Source organism: Pelecanus crispus, chromosome 6 (assembly GCF_030463565.1).
Source record: "Pelecanus crispus isolate bPelCri1 chromosome 6, bPelCri1.pri, whole genome shotgun sequence".
Taxonomy (NCBI): domain Eukaryota; kingdom Metazoa; phylum Chordata; class Aves; order Pelecaniformes; family Pelecanidae; genus Pelecanus; species Pelecanus crispus.
The window spans coordinates 29,676,721-29,697,591 of NC_134648.1; the positions used below are offsets into that span (position 1 = coordinate 29,676,721).

The following is a 20,871-nucleotide window of genomic DNA, read 5'->3' on the forward strand; positions in this document are numbered from 1 at the left end:
TTTGTTAATTATAATGTATGCAATTCCAGGAAATGGCATTTATTTGTGGACTTGAACTAAAGTATATTAATGAATACACTTTTGAGAAAATGTCTACTATTCACTGTCTGGGGTAGTCCGGTATTAGGAATGTGTTAACTAGCACCCAGTCTGCAGGAGTTTTTTTGGTTAAACTAGAGGTTGAAGTCATCTCTTACAAAAGGTTATTAGCTTCAAAGTTAACTTAGAATTTAGTCCCTATTATATGAGGACTTGCTGAGTTTTAATCCATGTTTTGGGTGTTTTGTGTGCTTTGTCTGTGGATAACGATGTAGAACACCTAATTCGCTTAAATGTTCCAAAAGTAACACTCTGTCGTCTTTCAGGACAACAGGAGAAGTAGCATCTGGAGTTGTAAATAAAGTGTTCAATCAGCCAAAAGCCAGAGCAAAAGAGCTTGGTCTAGATATATGTCTAATGTATATAGAAATTGAGAAAGGGGAGGCAGTACAAGAAGAATTACTAAAGGGTCTGGACAACAAAAACCCAAAAATCATAGTAGCATGTATAGAGACACTGAGGAAAGCACTAAGGTAAGCTTTTTTGTTTGTGGTTTGTTTGGGTTTTGGTGTGTGGTTTTTTTTGTTTTGTTTTGTTTTGTTTTTTTTCACTAGCCCAGCAGTATGTAGAGTCTAATTTGTTGCTTAAATCTTTAGCAGGCCCTTGTTATTGTTGAACAGGATGTATCTGTACTGAACTGATACTTTCTGACAACAGTTGAGAGCATCATGGGATTTGTTAGATGTGAGGGATGTCTCTGTTGTACGAGAGTCATGTGGATCACTTTCGTTCATGGCAACTGTTTACCAAACTTCCATTTTTACAATGGACATCTGAAGGAAGGGCAGGATTAGTATGTTCTGTTCCAGACTGTGGAGCTTCTCTTCTGAATAGCTGAAATAAACTCACTGATGGGAAAACTAAAATGTAGTCTTCTTTTAAAAAACGTTTTTTAAAAAAACGCTGTTTTCCTCACTGATGTGAGCATCTTTAATTGGGTACATGGTGTGTGTTTTTAGAAGAAAAGAAGAAAGAAAAAAGAAAAAAGCTTATTGCACAGTAAGTTTCCATTGTCCGTATAATTTCTTTATTAAAAAGAAAAGCTGATAATGCTCCCTAAAAATCAAATCCAATTTAATTATGATGGGGCAGTTGGTTTCAAGATTAGATTTGGTGCATCTTTCTTTTGTTCTTCAAGTATATTTGTTGCCTTTGAGTTGAGTGAAAAATACTGGGGTTTTATCAAATTTATACTTGGTGTATGTATAATTAACTGTCCATTAGATGATCTTTTCTTTTTAAAAAAAAAAACAAACTTAAGTTTGGTATTAATGGACAGAACACTCTTTTTCTGAATAAAGTAGTCCATGTGAAAACTGTATAATATAGATGGCAAATGTCTTATGCTAGGTATTTTTTAGAGAACTTGCTGAGGCATATGTATAGATGGTCTCTGTTAAACTAATTGTTTCAGGCTTCTGTAATAGAAGTCAAAATAAAGCACTTGGCTTAGCACGTTACCTATGCTTCTACTAAGTGAAACTACTGTCCCACATTTAAGAATATATTTTAGCTATTTTAAATTGCCTTATCTAATCAAATGTCCTTTTAACAGTGCGGTGTAATTAGAAACCAGCATCACCTTCCTCAATATCTTTCAACTAACCACGCCTATAAAACGTGCCACATCTGCCTTTTTTTATATATGCAGTATTTTATTATCTTTGAGATGGCAAGATCAAATTCTTTCATGAAGCCCTCTTGACTTAACCTTCATCTTCTGCTTCTGAGTTGTGTTGCTACCTCAATTTGTCTTGTGCTTTGACTGCTTCTGCATTGATAACAAAATTTGTCTATGTTGTACCTAGGTGTGTAGCTTGAGGGCATAACTAGTTTAGCTTCTGGTGTTTTTTATCTTGTGTTAAGGTTTCTGTTCTTTCTTGTGTTGTATGAATTAGATAATACTATATGAATTGGATAAGAATAAGAGATTTGCATAGGTACTTTCCTAATATGCTCTTTTTTTGAGTCATAGTAGAAAAATAAAAATCTTAGGCAACTCATTTGTTCATATTCTGCATCTCAATTGTGCTGTTTCTAAGACTGGAGCCTCTTTTGCAGGTTTCAATACTTAGTATTGCTCAAAGTGGGCTTGGCAATAAAATGTTTAGCACTAGAATTTTTAGAAAGTGAGACATGCAGGTTTTGGTTCTTGAGCAGCCATTTTTACTAGCTTTCTCATGTACTTGATTGGAGGGAAGCAGAAGAAAAAGTGATTGGTGGAAAGGTTAATTCAGAACTCTCAAGGAAAAGAAATACTTCTGAATCAAAAAACCTTATGGCTTCTGAGTGATTTAGATATGCTTTAAGAACTGTAGCAGTTAACTTTCAGTGTGAAAAGTTCTTATGTTCTCATCAGCAGTGATTGAAAAAGGAAGTTTAGCATATTAAGTTCAACAACATGTAGAATCTGCTAACAGGGAAGGGTGATTGGCTGGGGAAACTTGTTTTATGTGTCCTTTCAGCAGCACATGTTTTAACACGCATGTTTTCTGTGAAGATGACCCAGGCTCACTATAATTATCTGGTCCAACAAGTGGAAAAGTGACTAATGCTTTTACTGCAGTTTGCCTCCAAGGATAGACAAAGGAGATTCTATTCTGATTTAAAAAAAAAAAAAAGTAGGTCATACAAATTTTGGTCTAAGGACACTTTTTTCTTTTTCTCTTTCTTTCTTTTTTTTCCTCTCCCCCGCCCCCCCCCCCCCCCCCCCCAGCAGGGGAACAGATTTAAGCAGCACACTGGATTAAGTGCTTTGAAGTAATTTCAGAGGTCTGATTTTGAAATTCCAAGCTGGGTGTGGAGGGTAATTATGATAGGGCAAATATTCTTTATATTTTACAGTAGCTTAGTAGCGTCACAAAATAATAGCTATAATAATGATTTGAGTAAATGACACAATCCCTAAATGTGCACTGGAAGCACTGCATAGATTGTTTAAAAAAAAAAAAAGTTAGTTATTTGTGGATCACTCTCTGGTTACTACCTAGACAGTGATGCTATTCCATGTTTTTAACTTGCAGTGAATTTGGTTCAAAAATAATCTCACTGAAGCCAATCATTAAAGTATTGCCAAAACTTTTTGAATCTCGGGAAAAGGCTGTTCGAGATGAAGCCAAACTCCTTGCTGTGGAGATCTACCGTTGGATAAGGGATGCTCTGAGACCTCCATTGCAGAACATAAATTCTGTTCAGGTAGGCAGAAAGTAGTTCTGTATCCAAACATTTGAGAAAACACTTCTATGCTCACTCTTCCTGATCCTGTGGTGTTGGGCATTCTTAAAGTCAAAGCTGGAATTTTTCAGTAACAGCAATGTTACTTTTTAGCTTCCTGTAACTTCACCTAAAATGTTAGTCCTTGATTATTTGTAAAGAAATGGTGACAATGTTTTGTTATTCTGAATATATGTGAAGTTGCAGGGGGAGCATCATGTTGAAACTGAGGAGGGGATTTGAGAAGTAGAATGGTATTTCTTGGAGACCTAGCCCACGGGCAAATGGTTACCCTTATAAAAGACCCCTGCGCTGAAAGTCTTCAAGTCAACCATTTTTCTTCGTTGCCTTTTTGCTGAAGTTTTTTCCTCTACACAGCCCTTCAGGCTTCTTCTGGTGGTGCTCAGGATGTGACTGTTCCACTTCAGGAAGTGGCATTACATTATGATAGATAACTATGCTATTGGAGATGGAACATTCCATTATTTTAAAACTTTATAAATTATTTATGCATCCTTCCCTCCTACCCACTTGAGTTAATTGTGTTCAGGTGGAAAGCAGCAACTTGCTGGAAAAAGGCATGGTTTAAAAAAAACCCAAACTGTCTCATCAAATGTAGCTCAACATGTTTGTTTCATCTTAGTTTTAGTGTGTAATAATAGCATGGCTGTAACAAAAAAAATCTTCCTTCATGCTCAGCCATTTTTATTTTAAAGCTTCTACAGAGGGGACACACCATTCTGACTGTTCTACAGTTTGTTCTTATGTAAATGCTTTGCACTGATATTTTTGTTGAAGATACTCTGTTCTGTGGATATACTTGGTCAAAAGCTTCTGAACAGTGAATGTGAAGGGGAAGTCACTTCTTTAGTGGAAAAAAGAACTTGAAAGATAGTGCTGTTTTGGCTTTGAAATGGGAAACTCCATTGCTTTCCACGAAGCGTTGCTTGTCTTGGGGTATGTACAAAATGTCTCTGACACAATGATTCTTTTCCCTTTTGCCAGCTGAAAGAACTGGAAGAAGAGTGGGTCAAAGTGTCATCAGCTGCTCCTAAGCAGACCAGGTTCCTGCGTTCCCAACAGGAGCTGAAAGCAAAATTCGAGGAGCAGCAGGCAGTTGGAGGAGATGCAGATGGAGGTAAATTATTTGATCTCTGAACTCCGTTGGAAAGTATATCACTGGTATATTATTTGTGAAGGAATGCATTAAATTGTAAAGGTGCTTTTATTCAAACTGGTGCAAAACGTGCGGTGCAGTACACAACAAGAAAACGTGGCTGGGGCAAAAACTTCCTATGAAAGAGTATCTGTCCTCTGGAATAGCAAAATCACAGCTGCTGATAGTACTTTTTTAAACATTGAGCTTTAGGTGGTGCTGTAGTCAAAATTTCATTTGTCACTCTGCTTCTATTTTTCTCTCTTGTTGCAGGAGGTGATGATGAGGAAGAGGCAGTACCACAAGTAGACGCATATGAGTTACTTGAAGCTGTAGAAATTCTTTCCAAGCTTCCCAAAGACTTCTATGAGAAAATAGTAAGCATAAACTTAAATACTACCAGTTGATTCTATGACATGTGGAGCTAATGAGCCTTAAGACTTACTGGTGTTCTGCAATATATGCTTTACTGCTACATGGATAATAACAGACTAGTGTAAGTAAAATATAGACTATCACAAACAAGTCTCAAAATTCGATTTACCAGCAAGAAAGCTGTCATTTTAGGGAGCTGAGATGTCCTCGAAAGGACTGTATTTCATATTTCATTGCAATTATCAGTGTTGAACTGTAGGGAGACTTTGGCTTTCTCAGGATAGAACTAAGTTTTAAGATCTATGGTTTGTGGCAATTACGTTTCTCTAGAACTGTTTGTATTTATAAATGAATGTAAATTATTTGCTCTGCAGGAAGCAAAAAAGTGGCAAGAAAGGAAAGAAGCTCTAGAAGCTGTTGAACTGCTGGTGAAAAATCCCAAATTGGAATCAGGAGACTATGCAGACTTGGTGAAAGTTCTCAAAAAGGTAATAAATGAAACACAGAGTACACATATGGTTTAATATTTTTTGTAATTTATTTGTGTTATACTTTAAAAGTTACAGTTGAGATAATACTAATGAGTAGAAAATTATTAGCTGGAACAGTGGTGGAAATAGCCCAATCTGTGGCCCACTGACTATTCTAAGAAACTTCTATGTCTCTGAAACTTGGATTTTTCAGTCTTTAACACTGTTTTTTTGTTCATTTTTTTCTCTTCAGGTTGTTGGAAAGGATACAAATGTTATGTTAGTTGCTTTGGCTGCCAAATGCCTTGCTGGACTAGCTGCTGGCCTCCGAAAGAAATTTGGACAGTATGCAGGGCATGTAAGTAAGAGTATGTACTTCTCCTGGTTTTATTGATGCTGAACACCTCTTTTTCTTTTTTTTTTCCTCCTGTCAATCCTTGGTATTTATCAGAGGTATTGTTTGTACAATTATGAATTCCTACCTACCTCTTAATGGAGGAAGCAATGAAATATCTGCCAAGATCTCTTGCAGCTTAAGGTTAAAAGGACCTTGTTTATTCACATTCAGCAACATGAAGCTTAATATTGCAATAAATCTTCTGTACTTAGATAACTCTGAATTACTCTGCCATGAAATGAACTTTACTTACATTACCTCTTCCTGGAGATACACCCACAGAAATGCATTTGTAGGCTACAGTGGAAAAAAAAATAGCTTCTGAACCTGAATTCTACTTAGCTGCTCCATGATACATATTTTAGGATGGTTGGGTTTTTTGATTTTTTGGGAAGGGTTGGTGGTAGGGTTTTTGTTTGTTTGTTGTCTGGGTTTTGTGGGGTTTTTTGTCTGCTTTAAATAGCCAAACTACTGAGATTTTTGGTACTAAAATGTTCTGGTGATCTAGTTCAATGCTGCTCTTACTAACAGCTAATATCAGGGAATACAGGGAAGCCTAACCAGTCTCTGGAAAGAAAGGGAGCTTTTAATTAGTTGCAGTTATCTCACTTGTTTCTCAAGCCTCTGCTGCTGTGTTCTTTAAGCTGCTCAATTGAATTTTTCTTGTGATAAGCAAGAGTGATGGAGGTAGAGCTTAAAGACAGAGAGAACTGATGTGTCTGGCTGCTGGTAGTGTTATATTTTGTGATGAATTTGGAAGTTATTGAATCTCACTGCTTCAGAAACATTCAAGTTTCCTGAACTCTGCACAACAGTTTGGACAAAGTCTCTTTCATTCCAAAAGCTGTCTGTAGTTAGTTGCAAGAAGCATTCTTACATCTGTTTACACTTGATTTGTGTTTTAAAGGTTAACCCTCATAGCTACAGAGTTAGTATTGAAAAGCTGAGCTTCTGAAATAAGGGTATAGCTCCACGGTTGCCAAGCAAATGGTGTTGAGAAGATGAGATTTTCAGTACTGTAATGACAGCTATGAATTGCATAATCTCAGCAGTCATTTTACCAGTTGACTTGATTTGTTTGCTGGATTTATTTACTGGTGAGGAAGATGTAGACTTTTTCTGAGAGCAGGCATTCAAAGTGTTATAAAACAAAACTGTTGCTAGAATTGTGGGATTATTATAAATTCTATTAGTTAAAAGTGAAATACAGGACTAATGTTACAGTCTGCAGTCTATGTTAAAACAAGAGTGATGAAATCAAGTGTAGAACCATGCTACTCACTGTAATTGAGCACTACTCACTGTAATTGGGTGCATGTGGCCCAACTTCACCTCTGTTGACTGCTTTTGGAGCCCTGGACTGACTTTTCCCTCCCTCCCTCTCTCACATAGGATACAGCTTCTATCTTCCATGTTAAAAAAATACTAATTCTAGCTGTCATCACTTTCTAAAACAGAGATTTAATTATTTTAAAATATCTCCTTCCTATGACTTTGTTCTCTGTAGGGCATAGAAGTGTCTAGCACCTGCAGTAGCATGTATTTATGGTGCCATTCTGTATTAATTGAGGCTTTTTTAGTGCTAAAGTCTTTCTGAACAGGGAATTTGCAAGTTGTAGCCCAGCAAAGAATACCAGCTGAGCCCAGGTCACTGTGTGTTGCAAGGGGTTGAGATCTCATAGTCAGATTCTGCGTAGAAAGCATTATCGATGTTATTGAAGAGCTTATAACTTCTGTAAGGCATCAGACAGATTCCAAGCTATGAACTGCATTATGTTTATGAAAATCTTGAAAAGAGCCTGCTTGCCATAGTTAAAAGCTCTTTGTGTTTCTGTCTCGCTGACAGAAGTTCTAACTTCTTGCAGAGACCATACTTAAATGGAGCTGCTTGTATTACTGGCACAGGAGAGTGTCTGCTGATTCCTTCCCCTGCCTCCCCCTTAATTATTTATTTATTTTATTTTATTTTTCAGCAGTTGGCTGACTGAGCAGCTAGATTGGGTATAAATTGCTCTGAAATTCCAGTATGGCATAGTTTAGTGTCAGGTGTGCTTTTTCAAGGTGATAGATCTGAAAAATATTGCTACAGGAAGAATTCAGGTTGCTTTAGAATCATAGAATCATTTAGGTTGGAAAAGACCTTTAAGAACATCCAGTCCAACCATTAACCTACACTACCAAGTCCACACTAAACCAATCAAGGGTAGACTAGACTAAACCCGAAGTGCCACATCTACCTGGTTTTTGAACACTTCCAGGGATGGTGACTCCACCACCTCTCTGGGCAGCCTGTTCCAATGCCTGACCACCCTTTCCGTGAAGAAATTTTTCCTAATTTCCAACCTAAACCTCCCCTGGCGCAGCTTGAGCCCATTTCCTCTCATCCTATTGCTAGCTACATGGGAGAAGAGACCAACACCCACCTCACTACAACCTCCTTTCAGGTAGTAGTAGAGAGCGATAAGGTCTCCCCTCAGCTTCCTCTTCTGTAGGCTAAATAATGGTCTTGTCAGCTGTGGGTCAAATGAGGGCTTCTTAATGAGCCATGCTGAGTGCTGTCAAGAAGCTGGGAACAAGGGGACAGGTTATGTACCTTCTTGGATTCTTATAGTACAAGAACACAGCACTCTGTGCTGTGAAATTGTTTAATTTCCATTCTGTTACTCTGTGTTCCAGACCAGTAGAGCCAGAGTATTCATCTGTAATTATGTGAACTTTTATATCTGCCTTTTGTTTAGCTTTGCTATGAAATTGCTCAAAAATCTGTATTTGTTAATAGATTGACTGGAATGAATTTAATACTGGAGATCAGCTAGAATAAACTAGTTCATACTGCTGTTGTGTACCCCTGGAGGGGGCAGCAGTGATGTTTGCATTATTTGCTTCTCTGCAAAATACCAGGGAACAGTCTGTCAGGCTTTCCAGTTATATTAGTGAAGAGTGGATTGACTACTTTTTTGGTTTTGTTTCTTTTTCCTTTTCTGTAGGTTGTTCCAACAATCCTGGAGAAATTTAAAGAGAAGAAGCCTCAGGTAGTGCAGGCACTACAGGAGGCCATTGATGCAATCTTTCTTACAGTAAGTAAGAGTGACAATCTTCCCATTGTCTGAGAATTGGTCTCTAATTTTGATTTGCTTTTCTCTTTACTGAAACTAACGACTTCTTTATCCAACACTGTAGACCACATTGCAGAACATAAGTGAAGATGTCTTGGCAGTGATGGACAACAAAAACCCAACAATTAAGCAACAAACATCCCTTTTCATTGCAAGAAGCTTCCGCCACTGCACACCTTCTACTCTGCCAAAAAGCCTGTTAAAACCTTTCTGTGCTGCACTTCTCAAGGTAAAGCAGGAGGAGTTGGTAGTTCTCTGGCATTGACTCGAGCACTGTTGTTAAGCATTGCATTGCTTTGGGAGAAAGACCCTTCTAGTAATGCAAGGACTTGTGTAGCCATCAGTGTCAGTTTTGACTGATGTCAAACTTGAAGATGACTCAGTCATGGGAACAGTTTAGTATCCTTTTTCTTAGCTTCTCTGAAACTGAAGACTCGCTAAGTTTATTACAGATTAAGACAGTGATTTGCACTATTAAACTTCTGGACACTGTGCCACTTGCTTCCTGCAGACGTCTCTAGCAAGTTTTTGGTGGAATGCTACATATCATTTACCATGAATAAAAGAACCATCATTGATTCATACACTGCAGTTACACTAGAGCATTTATCAGTGTAAACAATAACAATGATACTTTTTTCTCATTGCAAAATGGTCCTTTCCTTGTTATGGGAAATATCCCTGGCTTCAAAAATGGAGATTTGAACAGGGTTGCAGAACTTCAAACTCCTTGTGAACTTCCATGGTGTTGCAGTATCTATTAAAACATGAACATTTACCCTCTTCTTCTTGTGTGAAAGATCCAAAGATAGGAAACTGGCTATATCTGAGAAACAGTACACTTGATCAGTACATAGGAAAATAGAAGTGAAAAACAACCATTTTCTGCAGTGGAGTGTTAAGGATTATTCTATAGTAGATGTAGATTTTAAGAAAAGGGGAGGGGATTTATACAGAAGATGGATTTAAGAATCTGTTTAGGTATGAGCTGCAAGTCATATGATACAAGTTGTCTTTCTCTGCAGCATATCAATGATTCTGCTCCTGAAGTAAGAGATGCTGGATTTGAAGCATTAGGCACTGCCTTGAAAGTGGCTGGAGAGAAAGCTGTGAATCCTTTTCTAGCAGATGTAGACAAACTAAAGCTTGATCGGGTGAGTTTGTTATCATAAATGTTGGGTGTTTTTTCAAAAAAAAAAAAAAAAAAAGCTCCATTTAAAATGCGTCTTAGGCTAGAGGAGACTAAAGAGGATGCTTTAATTAATGACTTTCAGCACAGATTTTTGAAAATTTTATTTTTTACTTAGAAGTTACTGATGTTGCAGGGAATCTGAAAATCTCTTTATTTCTTGCTAGATTATCAAGCATCTTTTCTCTGACTTCCACTGCCTAAAATGCATTAGTATGTTAACATTGTACCTTTTCGTTTTTATGTAAAGTATCTGTTTGGCCTCAAGGCTGTATTACCTATGAGGTGGTTTGTGAGGTTTGGTTTGGTGGTTTTGGGGTTTTTTTGGGGGTGGGGGGGTGGTGGTGGTGGTTGTATGTGGGGTTTTGTTTGGTTTTGAACACTTTCTCTGTTGTCTGGAACAAAGTTTAGGGTTTTAGGTCACAACCACATGGTCTAATTCTATATTACTAGACAGGATTTGGTATTGGAGACTTAACTTTCCAACAATGAAGCTTTCATGCTTTTGCATGAGCTAACAGGCTTGTTGACTGAATGATGATTTTATAATTTAAGGTGCTAAGAATTAGTCTTTAGAGCATCTGTAAGTATCAGGGGGGTGTCAATGCTTTCTATGTGTATAAATGCATTTCACTTTGAACTAGAAAAATTACTCTAGCAATACAGTGATGGCTGATGCCATTGAGTAGTTAACATTACTGCTGTAAGAAACACAGTATAACAAAATTTTGTGAAGTAAACAACTTCATGTTTTTTCCAGAGTAGTTAAGTTTGAGCCACTGCTGTTGAAGGGACACTATACATCCAATTGTGGTAGCTAAATAGCTGCTTTTTTTTTCCTCCCCCCACTTTTCCCTTTTTTCCTCTTTTTTTTTTCTCCTTTTTTTTTTTTTTTTTTTTTTTTTCTTAAACTGCTTGTCAGATTAAAGAGTGTGCTGAAAAGGTAGAACTGGTTTATGGTAAAAAGACAGGAGGAGCTGCTGAGAAAAAAGAAGGCAAGCCTGTTACTGGAAAGACCCCTGCTCTTTCAGGGACTGGTGGAGATAAAGAAACAAAAGATGGAGCAACCAAACCAGGACCACTGAAAAAAGCACCCGCTGTGAAGGTAAGAGAGATTGCCAAGAGATTGTCTGACAATCACAGTTGTTTGTGATTGTGTCGAATAGTTACTTATTGAAGATCAAAGACGGCCTGTTGAACCTCTCCTGCTGCTGAGGAATCGCTGTCCTTCTGTAGGATTAGGTGAGCCCAACAACAAAAAGAATCTGGGACTTTCCAAGAATGTACTTGATGAAATCTTAGTTTTTAATGATACAAACTGTCTTGTCACTTATGTCTTAATACCAGATTTTGATATTGAAATAGTGATAGACCACTGGAGGCGTTCAGAGGAGACTCAGATGTTGTCATGTTAATATGCTCTGTGGTGATATAGTAATATTTGGCTGAAGTTGAAGTCTCTTCTTATAACTAGCAAAGTTTCTACTTAAGGGTTGAGTATTCTCTTCAGTGTTGTTTTTAGTTTGTTACCATAAATAATTTGAACTGTTAACCTGTACTACTTTAAAATGATTATTTGGATTTTAAAAATTTACCTAAGTAGCACTATCCTTTGAAATACCCTACTTATTTCTCCAGGTGGGAAACCTGGAAGTGAATAGTAGAATGGATCATATTTTTCAAAATCTATTGATACTCTGGTAGCCTGGAAAAGAGACACCAGTCACAAGTTTAATCAGTATCCGTAGGAGAATACATAGGTTAATTCATTATTCCCTGAACCTTCACAAATACATATATTCTTTCCCTTTTCATCTTTCATTGTCTTGTGTGTTCTTGTAACTATACATGTTTTATAAAACCTGGTAGTCTGAAAGCAACATATGAATTAAATAAGCTCTAGCAGAAAACTATTTCCTGCAGCTGTTATGGTACTAGAGAGATATGTATTTTTTGATGTTAGAATGTAGAAGTGTGGAAAAACAACAGTTCTTTTGGTATCTGACGAACTAGAGACCTGCTTGATCTTGGCTAACTTGTCCATTTCCCTTCTAGTCTGGGGGCCCACCCAAGAAAGGCAAACCAGCTGCAGCTGCAGGTATGGGAGGTGCTGGGGCTAAAGGCAAGAAGGGTCCCGAGACCAAAGAAATATTTGAATCGGAGCTCTCTGTGAGTATTCTGCTATTCTCTGGAATACAAAGTCCTCTGTATAAGTAGCTTTGGTTAATCAGTTTTTCAACTACTACAAAATTTATATATCATGTTGTCCTTAAACTGGAATGGATGAAAAAAAACTAACAGTGTGACTACTTCATATGTAACTTAGGATGCATGATTTGCTGAAGGTGTCTGGTATTAAAAGCCTGAGAATACAGTATTCTGGAGTTTACATTGAAATCTGAAGTAGAATACAGTAATAATTAAACTAATGCAAGTTTATTCTGTGCTGTTTATATTAAGTTACGCTTCAAGAAAATGATTGAATTCTATATGTTTTTGAGCATCTACCTATCTTCTTGGTAAGGAACCACGTAAACTAAGCTATCTGTAGGTCAAACAGTAACAAAAAGCTATTAAAGCTTTGCTAGATGTATCTGCGAGTTTTTTGGACTGTCGGTTATCTTTACAGTGTTGCTTAGAATGAATACTTTCCATGATGTATCCAGTTTATACTGTTAGTTATACAGTGGAAAATGAGTGTACACTTCCTGAAGGTGATATAGACACCAGTGAAACAAAGGAAGTTTCTATCACTTTTCATACACTAAATAACTTTAATTCTTCATTTTCCTAAATTGGATGCAGAAGAGATGTCTTCTCCCATCCACCCTCATCCATCACTGATTCATTGCTGTTTGTGTTTATTCAGACTTCATACAAAATCATCTTGCAAATTTTAGGTTACCTGTGCTTGATTCTGTAAGTAGATAGTGGCTACTCAGGATTACTTTTTACTGTCTGCACAACTTGTCATACTTTTCAGGGATTACTCTTCTGTTGCAGTACGGTTTAGCAGCTTCCTAAATTCTTAAGGCCCCTAAACTATAATATATACAAAATCTTTCAACCTACAACACAAAACTTTTCATATTTTGTGAATGCACCACAGTGTAAGGGTCATTCCAGTATATTACCTGTCCTTAAGGCTGCTGCCCCCTCCGAAGGGATACAGTAGGGTGTTAACCTTGTTCTGATCTCTCTTGCAGATAGAAGTATGTGAAGAGAAAGCTGCTGCTGTCCTTCCAGCTTCTTGTATCCAGCAGTTGGACAGTGGTAACTGGAAAGAGAGGCTTGCTTGCATGGAGGAGTTTCAAAAGGTAAGTTTGTAGCCATTGATAAGAAGAGAGGCAGGTAGGGGAACAGAAAGAAAGCAGTAATTTCTTAATCTTTTAGGCCTGGTAACTCTTTTAAAAGACATACTAGTAGTAGTGATATATCAGCACTTCAGATGGATTAAGCAATACTTGCAAAAGACAAGTGGTTTACATGGTTTAAATTGGCTTTTATTCCGTAACAGTAGTGGAGTAAGTCTTTTAGTTTAATGTAGATAGTTATGCTTTTGTCAAAAAATATTTGTGTGTGGATTGAGGATGCATGGAGGTGGTCTTAAAACACTAAGTAATTCTAAAGCTTAGTCTCAAAGATAACTAGGTTTAAACCAAAAGTTTTGCAATGACTGGGCAAAACCAGTTGCAAGTAAATCCCTGCTGATTGCATATGAGGCAGCAGTTGATTATAATACTAAAATTTCAGTTGGCAAATAGTAGATGTTTGAAGCCTTATGCAATACCAGCAGTCTTCACAGCTGGTGGGCAAGTGCTTCATGTACTCACAAAAAAAAAAAGCATCATGTGTCACTCAAATGTGAAGCCTGGCTTTCTGCATATGGTATCTGTCATCAGACCTTTGAGAGTTCACATTCAAAAAGGCATCGACTGTAGATGTACAAATAGTTCATGCTGCTACACCATTACAGTTGTGACTGAGTTTTTATATTTTAGTGGAAAAGGTGACTAACTGAAATTATGAAATAGTGACTGGCTGCACTGAGATGCTGCTGCAGAAGCCAACTTTACTCAAATGTAAAGATGTTACAGTTTCAGTGGAATGGATAAGCCTAACAACAAGTAAAAACAGTAATTTAGATTACATTCAGGCTTAATCTCTGCTGTGTAGTCAGCATTCCAGTGTGAAAGGTGCACAGTATACTTCATCAAAAAAAAAAAAAAAGACAGCTTGGGTTTGGGGGGCTGTGGTTTTTGGGGGTTGGTTGGTTTGTTTTAGTGAAGTGTTAAATTCCCAGGGCTGAGGTGGCCAATGGTGGTTGTAAGGACACTTGTCAAAGAACATACAAAATGTAGCAATGTGAATGCTGTAGTTTAAATGTTGGCTCAGTACCTGTAAAATGGGCTCCTTGTAAAAGTCGGTCTTGTAATAAGGCTCTTCAGGTAAATTCTTATGTTGAGAATTTTCAGTATTAAGAAAATATTTACAGCATAGTTGAGGTAACTTCTGTTGCTGTTCTGGGGTTTGTGTCACTTGTGACCCACTGGCTAACTTAACGTTTATCCTTTAGGCTGTTGAGCTTATGGAGAGAAGTGAAATGCCTTGCCAAGCTCTAGTAAGAATGCTGGCCAAGAAACCTGGTTGGAAGGAAACAAATTTTCAGGTAATACATGATCTGTCAGTAACTAACAGTCCACTTCTGTTACTTAATGTAAGCTGTGTTCTAACTGAAAGGGTGTAGGTGCTTATATGTTATTGATGACAGTCCTAGCACCATGACCACAGTTGTATCTGTAGTCAATGAGAATATAAACTCTGAAATTAGATTTTACGTCCTGGCAGTTGAGACTGAGACAACATTTGAAGATATCTAATGTACATGTATGTGTAAACATGTGTGTGTGTGTATATGTTCTAAAGTAGATAATGGCTGCCCAGTATTATTGATTACGTGTGTGTGTGTATATATATAGATATTAAAATACGTATTTATATACAGACAACTTGTGTTTAAAGACCATATATATACAAGTATGTGTATACAGAATATGTATTTGTGTACACAAATGTTTGAACACGCATATATATTCAAATGTGTATATATACATTTGTGTATGTATACGCACAAATACCTATTTTATGTGTATATTTGTTTTAACCCACAAATATATTTTTTTAATATATCTATAAATATATAGAATAAAAAAATTGGTCTAAAATACTGAAAACATGAGTAACTTCCTTGCTGTTATGGACTTTCCAGGTGATGCAGATGAAACTGCATATAGTTGCATTGATTGCACAAAAAGGAAACTTCTCCAAAACTTCAGCACAGGTTGTGCTGGATGGTCTTGTAGACAAGGTTGGTGATGTGAAATGCGGGAGTAATGCAAAAGAAGCCATGACAGCAATAGCAGAGGCGTGTCAGTTGCCATGGACTGCTGAGCAGGTGAGTGAGCAGCAAAGGTACTCTTCCAGTAAATAAAATCGGAAATATTATGTGGGGTGTTCTTTCAGTCTTAGGAGTAAATCCTAAATTTTTTTATTTTTCTCTGTTGCCTGGAAGTGATTTGTTTGCTCTTAAGATGCCTCCTAAGGCAGAAGTTAAATACAGATTCCTCCAAAAGAGGAAACAATGAGTAGTAAATCAGTATTTTGCTGAAATACTGCCAAAGCGGGTACGCATCCATAATAAAGGTATCTCTGGCTGCCTTTAACTACTTCAGGAACTTCTGGTTCACTTGAGTTGCAATTGTATTCTGCTACAGTGACACAACAAATTTTTCCTTGTATGTTTCCAGCTGTTTCCGTTTACTTGCAGTGCCCTGTGCTTTTTGCAGGTGTCTTCACTCCTTTATTACAGTGCTTTGTCACCTGGTTTGCCAATGAAAATTTACACTTAACTCTCTTCTGTTCCAGGTTGTGGCTATGGCTTTCTCTCAAAAGAATCCTAAAAACCAGTCAGAAACTTTGAACTGGCTTTCAAATGCAATTAAAGAGTTTGGCTTTTCTGGGTATGTCTTTTAAGTAAATTGCTAAGAGAAACTTGAATGAAAATCTAGGGCTAAGAATCTGTTCTTCTCTGTCAAACTAGTCTGAAGAGGGTGGCTGCAAGTGCAAATGAACTCTTGTTCCTTAAACTCTGATGCTTGCTCTGTCAAGTGCTCTTCTAGCTCTAAATGTGTAAATGAAAGGATCTAACACTACTAGTAGATTAGGATACTATTACACTACTAGATGCTTTATTTATCACTTGGCCTTCTCTGAAGAGCATTTTTCTTAAACTTTATGTACTATAGGAGTGGGCTGGGCAAGGAGCTGTGGTATTGCATGTCTCTTGTACATGTTCTACTTGGATACACCTCACCCAGATGGATCACTATATTTTTATAGTTTTAAAAACCAAAACCTGACAGCCCGCAGAAGTGTACATACGAGCATGCTTATTGCTCTCCTTGGGAGAGATTTTGAGGCTGATAACAGGATGAAGTTTTAGCCAACAAACAGCCATTATTGCATCTGGCACTGTGAGAGTAAGAACTGGATTCTCCATCAGAACCAGGGATAGCATTCCTTAATTTTTAATCACCAGTCTCTTAACTGAATGTGGTCAAGCAAATGTAATACAGTTTACTCCTGAGAACAAAATTTCTAAGCAGTGAAGACTTCAAATATTAATTTATTTGACTACTTGGGCAGTTACTATGCCTATCCAAGTTGTTTTGCAGCTATTAAATGGATAGTAACGTTAATTAAGTCTGGAAAATGAACTTTCTTCTTTGGTAAATTCCCCAAAAAGTGTGTCTTTCCATCAGGGTAATCTATGTGTGGATATGATACTAGAACAGCAGTGTTTGAGGCTGCACAAAGGAAGCTTCCATGATTGCCTTTTTTCTTTTCTATTAAATTCAGTGGTGGTATAGAAAATCCAGTATTCTAAACCTTCCTTTCTTTCTCTTGTAAATTTCTTCTTGAAATTTATGCCTCTTTCTGGAAGATCTTGAGACAGACTTAACAAAAAAATAACCAACCCCCCTCACCTTTACTATGTAGCCATGTTTCAGGTACTTAAAATGATTCTAGACTCATCCCTCAGGATTTCAGTCCTAGCAATCATATGGGTGATGTAGTTTAAGAAACTTTCCAGCTGTAATAATAGCAGTCTTTGATATAAATTATCTTATGTTTACTGTATTGATTTTCATAGTAGGCTATTCCCCAAACTGATTTCTTTCAGTGGTTATTTAAATAGCTACCATCTACACTGTACCAGTGATATTGTCAGTGTAAATATCTTCCACTTATAAGTTAGCTGTATGAATCTGTTCTCATCATGGTTTTTTTCCTTTAGCATATTGTGATGATTTTGTTTCTGTTGGCGCTTCCTGTGTTGGGTTTTACTTATGGGGGATATCTTTTTCCCACAGACTGAATGTCAAAGCTTTCATCAGTAACGTGAAGACAGCTCTTGCTGCAACTAACCCAGTGAGTAGATTTAGAATTTTAATCCTGAATTATTATCAATCCTTAATTTGAAGACTGAGTGCTTTTATCCTCTTTCTGGCAGGCTGTAAGGACTTCTGCTATTACCTTGCTGGGAGTCATGTATCTTTACGTGGGACCTCCTTTGCGAATGTTTTTTGAGGATGAGAAGCCCGCCCTTCTCTCCCAGATAGATGCGGAATTTGAAAAGGTATGAAGTGTGTCTCTCTTACTACCAAGTATCACTAAAACTACTTCGAAACATTCAGTAGCTGGAATCTGTAGTAATACTGCGGTCTAACCTGTGTCTTTGTAAGTGAACCAGATTTTTTTTTTTTTAAGACAACTCACCAAAGCAGCTGCAAACTCATTGACTAGCTATGTCAATAGTCACTTTTTTCATTATGAACTTCAAAAGTTTCTGGTTTTGTTTGAATAGCGTAATGTTTTGGAAGTCTGTCGCCCTGAGACAGCACATTCGTATCATGTAGTTGTTTTTATTTTTAATGTCAAATGAAAAACTGTAAAATAGCTGTTTCTGATTTTTGTGTTGCTTGCAGATGCAAGGACAGACGGCACCAGCCCCAACTCGTGGCATTTCCAAGCACAGTGGGGGAGGTGGAGATGATGGTGAGGAAGAGGAACAGGAGGATGTTGGGAATGATGTTGTGGATCTCTTGCCAAGAACAGATATTGGGTAGGTTTGCATTCTACAACCTGAAGACATACTTCCACTGCAATTCAAACCTTTGTGTTTATAAACATGTTCTAAGCAGAAATCTTTGGTGTTAAAGCAGTAGAATACTAGAAGACACATAACTAAGAAAAATGGGCTTTTTACTTTTTTTTTTTTCCTCTCAGTGATAAGATCACAGCTGAACTAGTGTCTAAGATTGGGGACAAAAACTGGAAGATCAGAAAGGAAGGTCTAGATGAAGTGACAAGCATAATAAATGATGCCAAGTTCATACAGCCAAACATAGGAGAACTTCCAGCTGCTTTGAAGAGTCGTCTCAATGACTCCAATAAAATCTTGGTATGTTATTCAAAATACTGTTTCACCTGTTTCCAGCTTAGAACTTAAGACAAACTATTTATGATTTCTGAACCTTGCTTATTACTCAGTCTGTTACAATGTCATGAAATCAACAGTTGGAAAACAGTGAACTGTGTGTTTCTAGATCATATATTTGCCTGTTTTTATAAATATTTGCCTTTGTCTTTGCTTTTTATTAAAAAAAGCAGCCTTCAAAAAGGGGAAAATCTATCTCTACTCTGACTGTAATGTAAGCAAATCTAAAAAAAAAACCAAAACCCAAACAAAAAAAAGTTTGAATAACTGCTCCTCTTGTGACAAAAGTGAAGTGTGCTTTGAAAATATTTTTAGTTGAACTTTAATTTACTCAGATAAAAATTATTTCTATATTCTGTGTGATGAATTTGAAGTCTGGAATAGATATCATTGAGCAGGTGTTCTAAAGTAAAAACCTAAGTGTACAGCAGTGTTACTTTCCCCATATGACTTGGAGTTTTGTGCACATGCTTCTAACAGTATTTTTGTTTATGTGTAGGTGCAACAAACACTGAGCATTCTTCAGCAGCTAGCAACAGCAATGGGCCCCAATATCAAACAGCATGTGAAAAATTTGGGCATTCCTGTCATTACAGTCCTAGGAGACAGTAAGGTAGGACACTCATCAAGATCTCTTTCCTTTTTGCTGCTCCTTATCTGAGCTATGTCTGAGAATAACTATTGCTGTTTGGACATTCTTTTGAGAGGTGGATGGTAGTTAAAAGTTCTTTGGAAGCTTACAAATTTTTTTGAAAGGTTCTTGCCTAAATGATAACTTATTATCCAAATATGAATGTGTGCCTGAATATATATTCTGCCTGAGATGTAATCTCCTGCTTGTAAATGAACTCAGTGTCATAATTCAGCTTTTAAATGAAATGTGGTGACTGTATGCATATACTTCTAAGGCTGAAAATACACTACGTTAGACGCTAATTAGGTTTGCTTAGTAAAGTTGCTTGTAGAACTTAGATTCTTTTAGTCTATCAGTGTGGATTCCAGTGTACATTGTTCTCTTTGCGTCACTGTGTAGGAGACCTTTGAACTTTAGGTAGAAACAGGACATTCACAACTGGCACTGAGCTTGTATAATGTCAGTGTCGAGCTTGTCAAGGTGCTATGTCAAAATCAAAGCTAGGACCATGGGAAGGAGCTATTTGAGGAAATGGAGGAAGGAGTCTTGGGAAGATGCCAATGTCTTGTGCCAGAAGTCACAGGCAGTTATCAGAGGTGGCATACTTCAGATGTCTGTTCTCTGAATGTGAGTAGGAGAAAGACCAGAAACTGGATCTACCTGTCGCAAGCAATGGAAAGACTAGGACTGGTCCTAGGGCTAGATAAAAACTCTTAGTTCAAATTGTTTTCTCATTAAGAGTCTTAAAGAACTGAGATTTTACATGATTAAGTTGGATTCTTCTTTTATTCACCAATTATCTTGAGGAAATAGCAAGCTCCCTTCAGTTCCAAGTATGTGGTTTGAGGATAAGACCAACTGTGATTAACTTGTCCTGTTACTAAAAAGCATAATACCAGTGTTACTTGTAAGCACTATAATGCTGACAGAGGATTGTATACTCATTCAAGCATTATTACAGTAGTAACTCTTTTTGATGTACTGCAAGATTTACCCAGTTTATCCAGTTGCTAGAATTTTTGAAGGTGAGGAGGATCCTTTTTGGGCCCTACTTTGAAATGGTGATAGTGGACCCACTGAATAATTGAGGAAAATCAACAGCCTGTAGCATGAATGAAGACAAATTAAGTTTGGGTGATGGGAACCAAGGCCTCATCAGAGAGGCTGGTGAGCATCTGTTTACCTGCAACACATGATTTCTTTCTTTTCCTCAATGAGATTAAAGATGGGACAATTTATTTACAAGGATGCTCACTTATTGTTCAGATGCATGCCTGGATGTTACCTTTGCATCTAAAATCGATTCATACTAAAGCTAAATGAGTCTGTTACATTATCAGCTTGCCTCAGAAATTCAGCCTACAGGAGAGTCATGTGCATGGAGTCATGTCTATACTGATAACGTTTTGAAAAACCATGGTTATTAAGTATTCCATCTGACTTCTCATAACTTCACGTAACTGCTTCAAAAAAGCGTGCTGTTCTAATTTTTGCTTGGAAAAAAAAACACTAAAGATGGAAATTGGTAGGAGTTAGAGGGCTCCCCTGTTCCTCACTTGACTTCTGCTCATGTGTGTCTTAAATAAGAGCACCCTAATAAAAGGCTCCATAACCCACTTGCCTTGATTTATGAATGTGCTATGTCTATTTTAAGCATTACAT

General features: G+C 37.2%; 1 protein-coding gene across 2 annotated transcripts in view; it reads left to right on the forward strand.

Annotated features, from left to right (window-relative positions):
• The window catches only part of CKAP5 (cytoskeleton associated protein 5), a 50,811-nt gene that overhangs the window by 8,295 nt on the left and 21,645 nt on the right, over positions 1-20,871 (forward strand). For both annotated transcript variants that reach the window (XM_075711799.1, XM_075711800.1), the window contains exons 5-24: positions 366-572; positions 3,123-3,294; positions 4,318-4,450; positions 4,742-4,845; positions 5,218-5,331; positions 5,567-5,671; positions 8,698-8,787; positions 8,891-9,055; positions 9,852-9,980; positions 10,938-11,120; positions 12,071-12,184; positions 13,222-13,332; positions 14,592-14,684; positions 15,285-15,470; positions 15,941-16,035; positions 17,449-17,506; positions 17,589-17,714; positions 18,064-18,200; positions 18,365-18,539; positions 19,075-19,188. In XM_075711799.1, the coding sequence (XP_075567914.1) occupies positions 366-572; positions 3,123-3,294; positions 4,318-4,450; positions 4,742-4,845; positions 5,218-5,331; positions 5,567-5,671; positions 8,698-8,787; positions 8,891-9,055; positions 9,852-9,980; positions 10,938-11,120; positions 12,071-12,184; positions 13,222-13,332; positions 14,592-14,684; positions 15,285-15,470; positions 15,941-16,035; positions 17,449-17,506; positions 17,589-17,714; positions 18,064-18,200; positions 18,365-18,539; positions 19,075-19,188 (2,611 nt within the window). The remainder of the gene's footprint in view (positions 1-365; positions 573-3,122; positions 3,295-4,317; positions 4,451-4,741; positions 4,846-5,217; positions 5,332-5,566; positions 5,672-8,697; positions 8,788-8,890; positions 9,056-9,851; positions 9,981-10,937; positions 11,121-12,070; positions 12,185-13,221; positions 13,333-14,591; positions 14,685-15,284; positions 15,471-15,940; positions 16,036-17,448; positions 17,507-17,588; positions 17,715-18,063; positions 18,201-18,364; positions 18,540-19,074; positions 19,189-20,871) is intronic.